Below are 17,956 nucleotides of genomic sequence, written 5' to 3'. Positions count from 1 at the left end.
GAAATTATTTTGACTGCTAGAAATGCCACACAATCATATAAAAATTATAAAATGATGGAGAAGCAACTGCAAGGTTTAATGCAGAACAGAACTTTTAGTACATTACTACATGAATTTCAGCAGCATATAACGTCAAGGAAAAAATCAAGAAAACAACAAAGATGGTAGTCCCAGGTTTACAGTACCAAACTACTATATAAGAAAATATAATCAAAACAGGGGTAAATTGATCATTCTTCCCAGGATTCAAAATAACTTACTAATCATTGAACTGGCTTAGCAGCTACTGTATCATTTCGAAGCATCATTTTTCTACAATAAAAACAAATGCAGTAAAGTAGTGAAAAAATGGAGTACCTTTCAAGTCTAGGCATTTAATTAGTTGAATGAGTATACACAATGATCAGTTTAGGGGACATGATAATTTGTCTGCTCCACATATCGGTTTTGCCTGTATGTATCGTGAAAAAACATTTGACAGCATGCAACTTCAGAGTATTGGTAAACCATCAAAAAGATTACCTAATTTTCCTTTGACTTCACAATCTCAGGAACTTGACCAAATATCTTTGCTTTCCTAATGAAGGCTTAAGTTCATGGGTTTTGCCAGCAGACTTCTGACTACCTCAGTTTCATACTTCTTTTTGTAACAACAAGAGTCATTTCCAAGTTATAAATACGGTACATTAAAGATGGAGTGTGAAAAATAGTTTTTTTACCAATTCATAATACTATGAATCATACCTAACACACTGAAGAGTTCATAATGCATCATGATAACTGCATCACTGTATGTTACATAAAAAGATGAAGCATGTGTATATATATGTCAGTATTTTAAAGTGTTTTGTTTATTGTAGTAATACATGCAATATATTTTAATTCCTAATTTTTATAATGTGAAGAACAAGCCTTTATATTTTCATGAACCTTATTATTCTAATAGTATATAGCATTTCCCACAGCTTTTATTGTAATATAACTTACCTAATTATATTTTAACTCTAAATGCCTGTTTTACTCTGTAATATGTTACTCCATATAAAGCGAATATAAATAAGTGAAAAATTATCCTGTTCTTCTTAAATGGATTTTTAAATGTTTACTTTAATTGTACATTGTGTATTGTTTTATTTACTGCCTCTGTGTTTTCCTGTTCTACATACTTATTTCATTATATAACGTTTTATTTACTGCCTCTGTGTTTTCCTGTTCTACATACTTATTTCATTATATAACATCTTAAAAATTCATCAAAAACCATACAGTAGACAGAAATCACCACAATATGAATATGAAATGGATCAGATTAGCAAATCACCCCGTACATTGCCTCAGCAGCTCTGTTTTTCAGCTTAAAACTCTTAATAAATTTAATTTGTGCCACTTTTAATTAGAATTCTTTATTTTTCTTCCAGAGCATGTAGCATATTTTGCAGTCTTCTATGTTGCTATCTTTCTGAAATATTTTTTGTAGCAATTTCAGCCAACACTATTATCTTTAATTTGTCAAAATGACATTTCTTAGTTAGGTATCTGAGTCTATACAGTAATACTGCTTGAGAAATTTTGACTACCTTACTCTAAATTGGTGGAACTTGCAACAAAAATTGCACTTCAATACTAGTACACAAGTTCTCCAAACAAAATGGCCTCCTGTATCTAGCAGTGGGGCATACAAAAAATGTGAAGTTTGGGTCTTTACTAAATTTGTCCTACTTTCTTTGTTCTCTACCTTCATACAGCTTCAATATTCTGTGCGAGTTGTTCAAAACTGACTTCGAAGGGGCCAATAATATCAATGGTATTTATCTCAGCAATTTTTGTGCTTATCCTGAGTCTACCATTACCCCCAACTTATGAGTTGCTCTAGTGCTTACACCTAAATATACAGAATGCTCCTAGTGCCATTACAGCCATCACTTTATCAAAACCAGAACCAGCACTAAAAAGAGAGGTAAAAAGGCCTAACACACGACACACATAACTTCAAATAATTTAATTGGACTGTATGAGTAAGGAAGAATCATAACCAATTTTACTACCCTTCTTCTTCTAGGAGCAACAAAAATTTATCAGCAACAAAAGGTCAGTCATTAAAGGGCAAGAAGATAGCAAGAGGAGCCCCACAAACAAACAAACAAAAATTGGTTTATTAGTTTAGAACACCTACGCAAATCTATGTTATGAGACTCAGATAAGGTAGATGTTCTCTTGTGGTGTCCCCCAAAATAATAAATCAAATCTCTAGAGGTTTAGATTCCTGCAATAATACATAGCTGCTCAGATAAAATGTTGCAAAATATTCATATTTTTCTTTTATATTAAAACAAAAGAGTAAAAATCTGTCATTTTTAAAAACAATACAAACTTTTTACATACAAACCAACTATCTATATTTACCTACATTTGTGGTCCACAAATTTCCTCTCAGACACACTAAATTATCTGCTAAAAAAGGGGCACATTAACAGGTGGCTACTTCCTTGAGTTATGGTCTCTGCAACAACCTGATCTGCTAAGGATAGACCAAGTGACCTTCAAACCTCAGTAGTTCTGACCTTATTCAAAAGCATGAGTTCTCTGATATGCCCTGAAGAAGCAAATGTCAACAGCAGACCATTTTAAGTGTAAATTTAGCTAATGAAGGATGGTTCAAGGGTCCAAAGGTTTGCATAGAGATTTCAGAAGACTTATGAGGACTAGAAGGAGTCCCTTCTTAAAGGTTTGAGTGACTTCTGAGAAACAATTTCAAAATGTAGACAAAGCTTCGAGCTCCACCGAACATGCAACAGTCTGTGTAAAACAAACACCTGCTACAGAACAGAGCTGTAAACTTTAATAGCAGAAATTGAAAACTCTTACACTCTCTAAGAAACAAGAAACAACACAAGCATTCCAAAACAAAAACCATGAATTGTGGCTGCATTAACTGTACATATGATCAGCATCTCAGAGGCTACAGTCCTTGGCAAAGAGGATGCAAGGTTGACTGGCTTCTTTTCTAGGGTCATACAAGACAAACCAATCTAAGGTGATGATGGCTGTCTCCTCATTACGCCCAAATTAAAGCAAAGTCTCTAGTAAAGATGTCTTAGGAGGAAAATAATGAAGGGAAGGAGCTGAGTATTGATCTCTCCTTGGCCAAGGATCTAGTAGATGTCCCACAGAAATAGTCACTCTATCTCACAGAATACAAAGGCTAATACTACTGCCAGGCATTCTTGCTATGTTCATGGTCAAAACTGGAAGAATAATAATGGAGTGGTGTGGGTCATGGCTTTGGTGTCTTAGGTGCACCCTCTGACAAGGAGGGCTTAGATCCAGGGAAAAGTATTTCAGTGCTTCACAATCCATTAAGGGTATGAGGATCTTTCTCAATCTGGAAAGTGATTAATGTCGAAGTCAGTCAGGAAAGGGTGATTGCTGGTGACTAATAAAACACTATGGAATTTCTTCAAAATGCAGCAGTGACGTGGCTTCAGGTATGGGTGTGTCAGTGTTTTGAGATGAAGTCATGGTTAATATAGAATCCAAATTGGTACAACAGGAACTAGAATAATAGTTGCTAGAGGGAAGCAATCACTACAGAAGGTAGCATGGCAGAGATTCACATTTACAATTTGCCTGATGTGCATATGTATAGCATTAGGCATAGATGAAAGCAATCTCTTTCAGCCAGGGCGTATATACTTTCAAATGAACTACATTTTCCACTGGAAGCTTGAATTTCATGTTAATGGTCCTTGTGGGCTTGTTCCATATGAATAGAGTTCATGATCTGAACAATAGTAATAAAAATAAAATATCACTGGTTACCACTACAATTGAGGGATAAATTACAGGTATAGCAGAAGTTGTACAGACAAGCCTGTTAACTGAAAAAGCAATCGAGACAACAGTTAGAATAGCTCGCAGAGATGAGCAGGCAAGGCACTTACCAAGTGGTTGTGGCTAGTAGCAAGCTGGGCAATGAGGACATGCAGAAATGTAGTAGGTTGCACTGAGCATGCACAGTGCAACCTGGAGACTGAAAATTTCAGAATGGATGAAGCAGACACATCAGCAATGGCATTCTTTAATCATCTAGTCTTGTATGCCCTCCTCTCAACAGCACATCTCACAGGTGGGAAACAACAAACATTACCCAGCCATGACTCCTGCTTCTTAAGAGGTAAGGATCTGTATCAGAGATGATACTCAAGCAAAACCACTCTTAATTGGAAGGTCTCACTGAGCACACTTCTGTAAAGTAAACAACATAATAAATGCGCACAAAAAGAACAGTAATAGCAAAGTACACCAGTCACAGTAGGAAAAAGCTGAAAGTGCACAAAATAACTAATCACTTTCATACTTGAAAAGTCATTACTAATGGAATGGATAAATCTCACTGCAATAATCAAACATTTAATAGATATATGAAGGGACAATTAAGGGTAATAACAAATGTAACTGAGACACCAATACAATCCCAAAATGTCAGATTAGAAAAATGTTATTGTTATAATACAATTAAGTTTGTTCATACTTACTGGCAGATATATATATAGCTGTATTTCTGACGTCCGACAGAATTTCAAAATTCGCGGCACACGTAGTGGGCGGTCAGGTGTAGTACCCATTCCCGCCGCTGGGCGGCGGATATCAGGAACCATTCCCATTTTTCTATCATTATATTTATTCATGGCCCTTGTCTCCTGAGGGGAGGAGGGTGGGCACTCTAAGTATATATATCTGCCAGGTAAGTATGAACAAACTTAATTGTATTATAACAATAACATTTTGTTCATGAAACTTACCTGACAGATATATATATAGCTGAATCACACCTTCGGATGGTGGGTAGAGACAGACTAGGATTTTTTAGGAAATTTAAAATAAAATAAAAGATTATCTTATTGGTTCCTTACCTATAGCAAAGTAGACTATGTGATTACTGTCACCAAAAGCCTGCTTATGCTTTATCAGAGTTGCCAGCCAGGTGTTGACCTGTAGTGCTGGTGCTCTCTGGATGCTCTGTCAACGGGGGCGTGACCACAATGCGACAAGACCATCTAGGCAAACATATGGCAGTAACACAGCAACCGACCACCACCTGACCAACTAACGCAAAAAACCCCTGATATTAACACTATGGAATGGGAGATTTTCACAGAAGATCTCACCATCAACCAAAAAACACAATAAACTAACCTAACTAAGCTAAGGGATAGGGAGAGAGCTACCTTCAGCCCCCAAAACTGTGTCTGCCGAAATGTAAGGTCCCAAAGAACTACAGTTCTCGTAAATCGTCCTCACATCCCGGAGGTAATGTGAGGCGAATACGGAATTGCTCCTCCAGAAGGTGCTATCAAGAATATCTCTGATAGACATGTTCCTTTGGAAGGCAAGAGAGGTAGCTACGGCTCTGACCTCGTGAGCTTTCACTTTAAAGAGGCTCATATCAGTCTTCTGGCAAGATGAATGAGCCTCTTTAATGACGTCCCTCAAGAAGAAAGCAACAGCATTCTTCGACAACGGTAAATCCGGTCTCTTCACCGAGCACCAGAGATTACCTGAGGGACCCCTTATCTCTCTAGTCCTATTCACATAGAACTTGAGAGCCCTGACAGGGCACAGGGCTCTCTCTGGTTCTTGACCCACGAGACTCGATATTCCTTTGATATCGAAGCTCTTTGGCCAAGGATTAGACGGGTTCTCGTTCTTAGCCAAGAAAGAAGGGTTCAACGAACAGACAGCGCTGTCTCCCTTGAAACCCACTAGGCTACTGAACGCTTGGATTTCACTAACTCTCTTCGCCGTCGCCAGAGAAGTTAGGAAAAGCGTTTTCCTCGTTAAGTCCCTTAGAGAAGCTTCATGGAGAGGCTCAAAGGGACTAAGCATCAGATGTTTCAATACCACATCTAAATTCCATGAGGGCGGTCTTGCTTGTGGAATTTTGGTAGTTTCAAACGACCTTAAGAGATCGTGCAGATCCTTATTGTCGGAAAGGTCCATTCCTCTGTGGCGAAAAACGGCAGACAACATACTCCTATAACCCTTGATTGTAGGAACTGCCAATTTTTGCACATTTCTTAGATGGAGAAAGAAATCTGCTATCTGATTCACAGAGGTCGTGGAAGAGGAAATTCCTTCCTTCTTGCACCATGCCCTGAAGGAAGACCACTTAGACTGGTAGACAGCTCTTGAAGAGGCTCTTCGAGCATTAGCGATTGCTCTCGCAGCTGCCTTTGAAAAGCCTCTCGCTCTGGCCAGCTTTTCGATAGTCTGAACGCAGTCAGGGCCAGAGCGGAGAGGTTTTGGTGAAACCTTTTGAAGTGAGGCGTCTGAGTAGATCTCTCCTCCAGGGCAACGTTCTTGGGAAGTCCACAAGGAACGTCATGACCTCTGTGAACCACTCTCTTGCTGGCCACATTGGGGCAATCAGAGTCAACCTTGTCCCTTCTGACGCTGCGAACTTTCTCATTACGTCCCCCATGATCTTGAATGGGGGAAAGGCGTAAAGATCCAGGTCTGTCCAGTTCCAGAGCAACGCGTCCACTGCAATTGCCCCCGGGTCCATAACCGGGGAGCAATACAGAGGAAGTCTCTTCGTCCTCGATGTAGCGAACAGGTCTACTAGAGGACGTCCCCACAATTTCCATAACTTTTGACAGACTTCCTGGTGCAAGGTCCATTCTGTTGGCAGAAGCTGATTCCGGCGGCTGAGAAGGTGTAACTTCCCGAACTTGATCCAGACATACTGAATCTAGAAAAGCCAATCCAAAATCAAAAACCAATCCACTATTCCGCGTGCCAATCCAACAATCCAGAAGTCGATACCAAAAGTCAATCCAGATAATATTAAGCGAGATAATGAAAAAATCCTAGACGGAGGTACTGTAAACAGATGTTTGCAGCACCGGCGACAGAAAAAATATGAATAGAAAATGGGAATGGTTCCTGATATCCGCCGCCCAGCGGCGGGAATGGGTACTACCACCCTGACCGCCCCACTACGTGTGCCGCGAATTTTGAAATTCTGTCGGACGTCAGAAATAGCTATATATATATCTGTCAGGTAAGTTTCATGAACAAATTATACAATAATAACCAAACAAGAAACAAAAATCAGATTTTTAAAGCTATGCATATAAGGCAAACATAAGGTGTAATTGCAAAGCCAATCATCCAAAATGCCAAAAATCATCCTAAACAAGGACTATAAGTAAAACAAATTACACCTACTCTTCACAACAATAATAGTAAATGAAATGGGAAAAGTGTCTCGTTAGCATGAAAAAAGAATTCACTTCTTAGCTGTAACTACTGAATGACTAGTTTGCAAGTTAGTAGCTAAATCAGTTAAACATTAACCGAATTGTCAACAAATGACAAAAAAGACCAAAATCAGAGTGGCAATCCCCACAAATGAACTTGGTCCTAGGAGTGGCTACAAGGCTGAAACTCACCTGGCCCAAGAAAGAATCTCATTTGAGAAAATGAAATACAAAGTTTTCTTCACATTGCATGACAAACACACTTGGTGCTTTGAGCAAATAAGTAAACCTCATATAATGAGTTAATGACTGAGGCAATCCAGTGAAGACAGCTGACTATTTTATAACTAAGATGCATGAACTTAAGTGCAAGCACTTACCTGCTTACTACCATTTTCTTAAGCCAAGACTTGATATGTCACAGGAAATTTATTAACCATGAACATGGGCAATTATTAATAAGTAGTTGTGAGTTTGACATGAAAAAAATAAACATTTAAGAGCTCAACCCAAAGGAAGGGAGATTGTCAATTCAATGTTAAAACCATGCAAATAGCGTGGTTGCATTTAGCTTAGATTTAAATAAACCTGCTTTCATCTTAAAAGATTTATAGGCAGTTAAAATAAAAATATCATAACAGAGCAATCCAATTTACTAAATATTCCTAATTATTCAAGTTTAAAGGTAGATAAAGATCACAAGAAGCAATAGATCATAATCAAACTGCCAGCAACAAACAATAGAACAAAATATGCAAAAGCAGCTATGTCCGTTTGGACATATCAACTTACAAACATAAGCAAATTTTGGTGAAAATTTAATTGCAACTACATTTGGCGAATCCCTAAGCTGATAAAATTTTTTGTGGATACTGGTAAAGTCATGTGATGTCTATGGTAAAAAATTGGTATTCTTCATCAATGGCAAACACTTAAAAAAATAAAGTTTATCAAATTTGTTCATTTTTTTTCATGTAGTGTTGTTATCAAGCATAAAGAAAGCATACAGACAGCCAAACAGACTGTAGCAAATATAGCTCCATGGTGAAGAAAGAAAAATATATGGCAACAAATTGTATGTATCATTTTCCCTGGTACTGAAGTAAAGGGTAACTATACCCTAGAATCATCCAAAATTCAAAAAGTAAAATAAGCTAATAAGATACTTCACAATATATCATACAAACACTTTTGTTCAGCAATGAAAAAAAAGTGGTGTGTTGATACTTAGTACACTTACAAAATTATTACAGTAAATTGCAAAGTTTATCTATCAACTAATATTTTCTACTATCAATGACCAACACATTTCAGTAACACATGACAAAATTATAGTACTACAAACCTCAAAGACAATCCAAAACTAATTGCTGCTTATAGTGTGCCATACAAACAATTTTGGAAGAACAGCTTTACTCAAGAGTACAGAAACATGAGGAAAATATTTGAGTTAATATACTGAAGATAATGGCTCAACAAATAAATAACAACAAAATACTGTACAGACAAATATAAATACGTACTAAAAATACTTAAATCAATTACCCAGATTCTTAGAATTATTGCTAAACATAATACAATACTCAGAAAAGTGGAAGTGACTCCTTCAGCAATTACTTAATGAAATAATGATGGGCACCAGCTCACCAACATTTAAATAACCTGATGTAATAATCAGCCTAATTTGTGCTTCCCATTAACTGTTCAATAAATATTACTATTACTCCTTGACAAAACTGTTTCCTTTTATCTACCTTTGGAAAGAACCATTAGAGAATTATTATTCTTTTATATAAATTATGATAATATACATATCCATCAACAACATTAAAACTTTTAAAATCTAATATGAAATGGTTTATTATAAAATACCCTACAAAAGATACATGTTTATAAACATGATATATGAGAAACAAAGGATTAAAAATAAATATTTTTCCTCTTAACTTACAATTAATATTTACTGCGCAAATTATTATATGATCCTAACAACTTTGGACATGCATTCCTTACTTTAGTACCAGTTGGGTCTTGTAAAACATAATGTTGGAGTTCAGTCCTGGTAGTATACCTCTCTTCTGCTTTTGAAACTTGACATCGATTGTATGGATGATACTGATCTTGAAATGTATTTTGGTAATTTTCGGAATGAGAATGAAAAGATTCACTTTCTTGATCTTTATTCTCATGTTCAATGTGGTCAAGTCTATGCTGTCCCCGCTGATGATGTACAGCTTCTTGAAGTGTAACCTCTCGCTGATTACTTAAAAAAGTGCCAGAATGATGCAAGTCATCATGCAGATCTTCACACGAATCATGTTCTTGACTGATATCTTGAAGAACTGAACTATGAAGCAATGAGGACTCTTGGGTGGTATCAGGGTGACTATAATGTTGACTGTGGTGGGGAGGATGAGATGATGATTGCAATGAAGGGACAGATTTGTAGAATTCATTTTGCGAAATATCAAAGTCAAATGAATGATGCTGCATATCTTCTTGCAGTGAGTGTTGTAAAAGTGTTCCCTGAGTTTCTCCTTGCAAGACTGTTTGCCGATCTACATGCTGAACATTATCATGAACAGAGTTGTGATGATGTGGATCCTGCAATGACTGCATAACATTAACATCTGAGGAATGTTGAGGGACTTCCTGAGCTGGTTGTTGATAAGATAATTCTTGAGGAATTTCATTCACATGTTCATATACACCATTGTGAGATTGAGTGACCTGAGATGATGTGCAATGCTGTGACTGTTGTGAACTGGAGGTGGAAGCCACAGTTAACGGAACTGACACTGACGATGTCTCGGAGTGCTGGGAAGTTTGGTAACTAACTTCACTACCTGAGCTGCTACCTGCTGCAGCCAGCACAGCTGACACTAACTTCATGGCATTCACTTCCTTGCTACTGTTCTGTGAGGAAATGTTTGGTTTAACCTCTACTGGTTCACTATCCACTGCATCAAGATCCCTACAGAGACAGTACTTCCAATGTGCCCTTAATTGCCATTTTTTAAGGAAAGTCTGGTCACAGTCTTCACAAATATATTTATCTTTTACTACCTCTCTCTGACTTTCACTTGCATTTGCAACAGGTCTTAAAGTTTGATGATGTGTACTTCTATGCCTTGCAAGTTCACATTGATCTGAAAACCCTAAATGACAAGTTGGACACTCTAACGCAAAATCCTCAACCACGTGAGTTTCCATCAGGTGGCCATCTAAAGACTTCTTGGTTGTGAAAACTTTTTTACAAAATTTACAAGTATAACTTTCTTTGGATGAAGATCCATCACTTCCTGCTGAACCAAGATGAATTCTTGTATGCCTTGTCAAAGTTGCTCTCTGGTTGAAAGCTGCCCCACACTGTTCACATACATATTGATCAGAGCCTTTGTGAATTCGTAAATGTGATCGCAAAGTCTCTTTTCTGGTAAATGTGGCATTGCATTCTTCACACCTAACTGAACCTTTTCTGTCATGAACCCTTTTTTTATGCTGCGTAAGGTACTTTGGAGAAGCAAAACTTGAAGAGCACTTATTGCACTTATAAGGCTTATCTCCACCATTGTGAAGCATTTTGTGAGTTTCAAGTTTTTTACTATAGTTGAAACCTGCTCCACAAATGTCACAGATAAATGGCCAAACAGTCTTATGGAGAAGAAGATGTCTTCTGAGATTTTCTTTTTCTCGAAACTTGAAACCACAATGATCACACTCATAAGGTTTTACATTTAAGTGAGTCCTTTTGTGGCGTCGTAAAGCTGCTTTCTGCGTAAAAGACTTTCCACATAACTCACAAGAAAAAGGTTTTTCTCCTGTATGTCTACGACTGTGACTTTTGAGTGTGGACAGAAGCCTGAAAGCTGCACCACATTCACTGCAAACATAAGGTTTCTCACCAGTGTGTTTCCTTTTGTGTGAAGCTAACATTCCAGCACCACTGAAAGCTTCATTACAAAATGAACACTTGTATGGTCTATCTCCTGTATGCTGCCTCATATGAACTTTCAAACTCCCAGATTCAGTGAAGCTTGTTTTGCACTCCCCACACGAATATGGTTTTTCACCAGTATGTATCTACAACAGATAAAAACATGAGAATTACATTCAACATACTATAGTGTCATTTGAAAACAGAATACAGTAAGGATACTTCATAAATATGCTTAATTGAAAAATGATTTCACTAATTAAATAAAATTATTAAAAGAGCAAAAACTTTGATGAGAGTCAAACACATAATAACTATAACTCAAGCACAATGACAGGCATCTTTACAAAATATACATTCTTTTTGATCAATTTTCATGTTTCATATATACACAATTATTCCTAAAATGGATTTCATTATCCGGCTTTGTAAGCAGAACATTACTACATTTATAATAGAGCACTGACTAATACAATACATCTAGTGAAAACTTAAAAGGACAAACTTTAACAATAAATAATAAACAAGAAAAATAAAAATAATGGACAATGAGGTATTCCACAAATGTTAAATCAAAAGACAATTAAACATGATTTACATGAAGTTCAAGGTTTTTAATGTACGTACATATGGGTTCTAAAACTCTAAGGTGGTTAGGATTAAACACATGTAAATTCTTACTACTGTAGCTCATATTCCATTATTTTTCTTCACTTTTAATTTACTAATTTTTCAGTTTACTTCAATTTTTTTCTTTACTTTTATTCTGTTGCCTCTTTCTATCTTGTACTGATACTCTATTTCATAAATACTGAACTTCCTAGACTGGAATTATAAAACTCTTGCTTCAAATACAATCAAGTGTTGGAGGGAAGGTACATTAAAATCAAAACAGCCACAAATGAAAGAAAATTCACTGCAGAAACTTAAACTATAAAATTTTCTAAATAAAAACTATTTTATAAAAGAACAAAATACATACTATGACTTTATCTCATGAATATTGACTTAAGTCCATAATCAAGAATTTAAACATGCCTTAGAGCCAGATAAGTGACCCCAGCATTGAGGGCATTTCTTTTTTATAAGGTCGTCTGTGTAAAAAGGCTACTAAATCACATTTTGAGACTACACGCCTACTGAAAGTTAATAGTTCTTAAATAAGAACTATAAATTAGTCAAATTTCCCAAGGATGCAACACCACTTTTGGCACTCAAAAGACATAAAACACTCGTAAACTTTTCTCTAATTTACCAACCAAAAAGCTTTCCACTAACAGTCAGCACTGCTGACTGTTAGTGAATATTTCTCACACATCATCATCAACCTCAACCTGCAGAACTTTAATTCGCACAGACCTCACTCAAGACAGAGTTTGTACCCTTGGTTCATTTACTCATCTAAAAAGGGAACTTTTTACCACCAATAATCCTAGCTGCTCTACTTTGTTTTAGCCAATACCCAGTACAGTATACATGTTTACCCAAGTTCCAGCTAAGTTTTGGAAAGGTTTAATTGTGATGTTCTTGACTCCTGAGGAACTTTATCAACAGAAAACATTTTTTCAGTTGTATCCTCAAAGGGGCCTTCAGTTGACTGGGTGAAATCAGGTCTGAAACTCTCTTCAAGGATTACATCTTTAACCTTGCATTCAGACAATTTGGTTACCACAGTCTATACAATGAAGACAGGTTGATGCAGGAGTTTCTTTGGAATTCAGAAATGCCTGCTAGTTTCTGAAAAGCCATGATAGGCAACATGGACCCATTCTTGAATTAAAGATTAGGGTAGTTCCCTGATTTTACGATGACTGGGTCCTAAGCAAATGTCTTTCAACAAAGTCACCTAGTTTCCATCTAAGATGCCATTAGGAAACATCTCTTTCGGTGGTAAAATATTTAAAACTGAGAATAGTAGTACTATATGCTTGTATCTCCTCCAAAGTTCTTTAGTTCGTGGCATATGTCTAAAAGAAGGATGGGAGTTCACTTTCTGGACCTGTATGCAGCAGGAGACTGCTCATCACAGGACAGTTTATCACATAACTTCCTGAAGTTGAAGGAAGCCTTTCTATTTTTAAAAAACTTTAATAAGCCCCCCAAAAAATAAAAGTCCTGTCCAACAACACAACTACTGTTGCATTTTAAACTTCAGGGAAGTACCATGAAGCCTGAATTGTTGGAAACAAAGAATATAAATACACAGAAGAATGAAGAATGAAGAATGAAAAGGTGCTATGAGCACGCTGCATGGATACAGAATGTCTGACAAGAAGGGGCCAAGGTTCTCTCTCCAAAATGATCAACACATCCAAACATTAAAGCTGTTGGAGTGCTATGGGTACCTCAAAACATGTTGGGGTGCTATGGGAACCTCAAAACACAAACTACCAAGTTTTTGCTTACCTTGTCAGATCTAGCATCATAAAGTTAAACACCTTATACATATATGAGCATTCCCTGGAACTTTAAAGCTTTCCTCCATTTGCAATAATCAGGAAAGATTTTGGTTAAGATTCTAGAACATCTAATTACCCGTTTAAATCACCTCAAGAAGAATGGTTCAAGAGCTAAACAAGGAACCTCCTAAACAGGGAGTAAATTCTCCAGGTTCAACTTGATTCTGGGGACCCTACATATTTACACCTGAAAACTATCTAGCAACATCTCAGAAACCATGGATTTTCAGATGAAGTGATCTTCATGCCATATAGATTCAACAAATACCTATGAAAGGCTACCTGAAACTCCTGTGGTTTGTAAAGTGGAAGAACCACTGCCTCAGTCTGTGCCAATGTTCCAAAACAGCAAGCTCCCTCATTTACCTTTGACACAAAAGGGTCTGTCAGTCTAGGTAAGAAGCCTTTACATCTACCATATCTCATTTTTGATGATGAAAGGATATACATATGAAGAACATTTGAGGAATTTCTACAACAAACACTAGTCTCACTACGCTCCTTCTGAGTACCTAGAATAAGCTTTTTTTTACTGATCTTCTACTGACAATTTCTCTTCTTTTAGCATTTGTATTTTTATTGTAAACTTTGTTAAAAAAAAGCATAATCACACTGTAGGCTACAGTTCATACATCTTTCTAAATGCTACATACTGTCAAGAAGCACCTGGCAGTACGGAAAAAAGACCTGTTCTATAGTTCTTTCTCTTTGCTACAGACACTGTCAAGAAGCCCAAGGCATCAGGGAAAAACCAATACGTATACAGTGCTCTTTGTTACATCATATTACGCTGTGCCAAGAACACTAATGACTTCCTTTGCCTGGTCAGGATGTTATGCCTTTACCATCCTTTTACTTTTACAGACCCAAAAACTCCAGAAAAGTTACATCTAACTCCTTCCTGCCAACAAAAGGAATAAAAAGATCATGTAGATATAAAATTCCACATTTGCTACAAGTTATCTAAGGGTACATGATGTGATGTGATATTCTGTGGTAGAGTAGATATTACTGCAGTTTACTGGCAACTTCAAGGGGAACATAAAAGAAGTTGTATGATCTTTTATCTCTTCAAGGAGAGCCGTTATCAGTATGAGCTCTTGCTGCATACCACTTCCTTCAAGTTCCTTATTTTCAAATATGATAGACACTATAAGAGTTTGTAATTATGACCTCTGTCACTAGTTTTAATTTTCAGGGTTCTGCCTCTTAGACATATAATTCCTTGACCTTTGGAGTGTTGAGTAAAGATGCATGGAGGCTTATGAATTCAAAGTTCCATACATACAGATCTTACATTTCCCTGAACAAAAATACTGAGGACTATAAGTAATAGGATGTTGTGGAATGGATTGGAATTCAGAATTTATGCCAAAGGCCAAGCACTGGGACCTATGAGGTCATTCAGCACTGGAAGGGAAATTGAGAGTAGAGGAGGTTTTAAAGGTATAACAAGAATATCGATGTAGGTACAGAAAAAGGAATGAAATAGATTGCAGCTAGGGGCTGAAGGGACACTGCAAAGACAGCATTGATAGCATTAACCACCTACGGATTAGCACTATTGTGAAACAAATGTAATTCTTCATAACAAAACAATTTCATGTACAAACCCCTTGATATAAAAAATTTTTCCATCTCCCTGCCCCCTGCTCTGACTGTCAAAGGTCTAGACTACAAAAACAATGAACCAGATTGACAGTTGGGAACCTATGGATCTGGCTATGGACACTCTGTAGTGCCCTACTGTAAGTAATTCTTTGAAGAATTTTTGTCTGGGACATATCTTGACAAACAAAATGTGCACTTCAGTAATCAGTCTGTATGGAAAAATCTAGTTTATAAACAAATTACACAGCAGTCTGAGAGACCAGCACTCCTGTAGAAGCTAGAAAATTAAGGCAAAGTCTGAGCATAGCCATATAAACTATTTTCATACAATCTTAGTTAAAACACAAACCTCTAAAAGCACAGCAAAGAGAGAAAACATATCCTACCTTTTTGTGCCTTGCTAACATAGTTTTTGTACTGCATGTAGTAGCGCACTCATTACAATGGAACAGCTTTTCATGTGCCTGTAAGTAATGGAAAGTCTTAACCTCAACCTACTAAAAAAACAGATACTGTTAGTATTCATGAGTAATACAATCAACATACTACACAAAAGAATTATACTATCTCCTTACAGTAAGTTAAATTATAGGGGGGAAATAGTAGTAGAAAGCTAGTGGCCTCCAATGCAGAAAATCTTGATAAAAATATAACTATAGCCTCTTTCATAGCAATAACAATGTTAACCACCACCTTTACCTTTAATTTTTCTGGCTTTGAAATGCACTTCCCACACTGTTTACATGAAAAAGATCGCTGGTCTGCCTGATGTCTCTGAGGACGCTTATTCTCCTCTGTCACTTGGGTTGATGGATTTTCTTCAACCTGTAGACAACTGTCTGGTAGCACCTGTATATTAAACCAACAACAATAATAACTCTAGCCAGCAGAGACACAGGTATTACAAAGTAAATAAAGGAGATTCTGAACTAGTCTGACTACAAAACATAGACCCATGCCTGTGGTGCATCTAGCTGATATTACACATACAGTTTCTGACAGATGTGATGTCCTTAGGCAGGAATATAGATAAATATCAAAGACTGAAATGGCTTGGCTGTACTAATAGTTCTTTACAGCACCCCTTTGCCATCTAAACCCTCCACATGGCTATTTGTCTTTCATTTCTACCTGATCACTTTGGTCTTTTCCTACATAGTCATAATCTCTTTTGATTTACCCGAACTCCAATTTTCAATTACAAAGCCTTTAGCCAGGACATACTGTGGAGGATTGAATTTTCTGTTGCCAAATTCTTCAGTTAGTGAGAGAGAGAGAGAGAGAGAGAGAGAGAGAGAGAGAGAGAGAGAGAGAGAGAGAGAGAGAGAGAGAGAGAGAGGAGAGAGAGAGAGGAGAGAGAGAGAGAGAGAGAGAGAGAGAGGTGGTTGGTGGAGCTGTAGTTTGTGATAGAAACAACTGTGAGTGTAATTTAGGAAGTTGTTTATTTTTTGTTTGTTTTTGTAGTTTAGTATGATAGCGAGTGTTTCGAGTGAAGTGCTTTTTTTGGCTTTGGCTGCAGCAGAGAGTAAATGTTTTCCTCTTGATTTTGACAGTAAGTACTTTTGTTTTTTAGTGTGGATGTGAGTGATAGGATTGAGTTATAACTGTTTGTTATTTATTTGTTTACTTGGTTAGCTTTGAATGTTAGTGATGGTTGACGTTTCTTTACAGGACTGCAGTTCCTCCTTAACCTTCCTCTATAATACAGTGCTCGCCAATTAAGTGGTAGGTAAGGAGTTATTGTCTCCTTGTCTCCCAGCATATAGTATTGGATTGCAGACTATTGCGTGGAATTGGATAACGGATTGGATTGCTCTTGGATGATTGTACGATTGATGTTGATGACTTGAAACGAACCTTGATTATTGTAAGCAAGGCTATAAGATTGATCTTGATAATGCCGACTATGGCTGGACCTTGGAATTGAGAGTGGAATCATTCTTGGAGGATAGATATTCGAGAAGTTGACAACAGGAACGAATTTGGATTGATATTGACTACAGATAGTACGACTGATGTGGAAGTACCGTTGGCCACGGCACTGTGGCTCAAGTGCCATAGTTGGAGTGCTTGGAGCGCTGGAGGTACTATTCGGCTATAAGGCCGCTATATATGTGTCATATAATCTTGAGTTGATTTGTATATGTTAGGTTGTGGATTTGCATTGGTTATTTGTTTTTAAGTGTTATATGTTAGGAAATATAGTACTATTAAGGTATTTGAGTAGTTTAAATATCCTTTTATTCAAGAGTCTGGTTACAGATAATGTAAGTAGAAAGTTGTGTAGTGAGGAGACTTTAGTCTGTAAGGGGGATCAAGGGTGTGGGGGTTGCTTTAGTGCATCCCGCCACAATACCATCAACAAATTTAAAATAATATTGTGAAATGACATTTTTATAATGCTATTAGTCTAAGCTAGTTTTAAAAGAACCTTGATCTGTTTCAAGACTTATGGCTCTGGTTGGAAGGACTAGTTCTTATTTAAGAAGTAAATATCTAAGTGATCAAAGTTACAACGTTGGACAAGTTGGTGTAAAGAGGATGAAAAGTGCATAACAGAAAGCAATACAGCTGCGGACCTAAGGGAATCTTGTCGCGTAAGACTCGCTGTATGCAATACCCCCATGGGGAAATTAACTACTAGACCATTACGGTTAATTTGACAGAAAAGTAAATGTATACTCTTG

The 17,956-nt window shown here is 37.0% G+C and overlaps 1 protein-coding gene across 3 annotated transcripts in view; it reads right to left on the bottom strand.

Moving 5' to 3' along the window:
- Positions 1–7,048: 7,048 nt before the first annotated feature.
- Positions 7,049–17,956, bottom strand: part of LOC135216041 (uncharacterized) — a 60,172-nt gene continuing 49,264 nt past the window's right edge. For all 3 annotated transcript variants that reach the window (XM_064250986.1, XM_064250988.1, XM_064250987.1), the window contains exons 6-8: positions 15,969–16,118; positions 15,656–15,733; positions 7,049–11,345 (exon numbers count right to left, since the gene is read on the bottom strand). In XM_064250986.1, the coding sequence (XP_064107056.1) occupies positions 9,216–11,345; positions 15,656–15,733; positions 15,969–16,118 (2,358 nt within the window). In that variant the 3' untranslated portion in view covers positions 7,049–9,215. The remainder of the gene's footprint in view (positions 11,346–15,655; positions 15,734–15,968; positions 16,119–17,956) is intronic.

This window comes from Macrobrachium nipponense, chromosome 6 (assembly GCF_015104395.2).
Source record: "Macrobrachium nipponense isolate FS-2020 chromosome 6, ASM1510439v2, whole genome shotgun sequence".
NCBI classification, from domain to species: domain Eukaryota; kingdom Metazoa; phylum Arthropoda; class Malacostraca; order Decapoda; family Palaemonidae; genus Macrobrachium; species Macrobrachium nipponense.
Note: the sequence above shows the minus strand (reverse complement) of the source record. Positions and strands in the feature narration are given on the sequence as shown.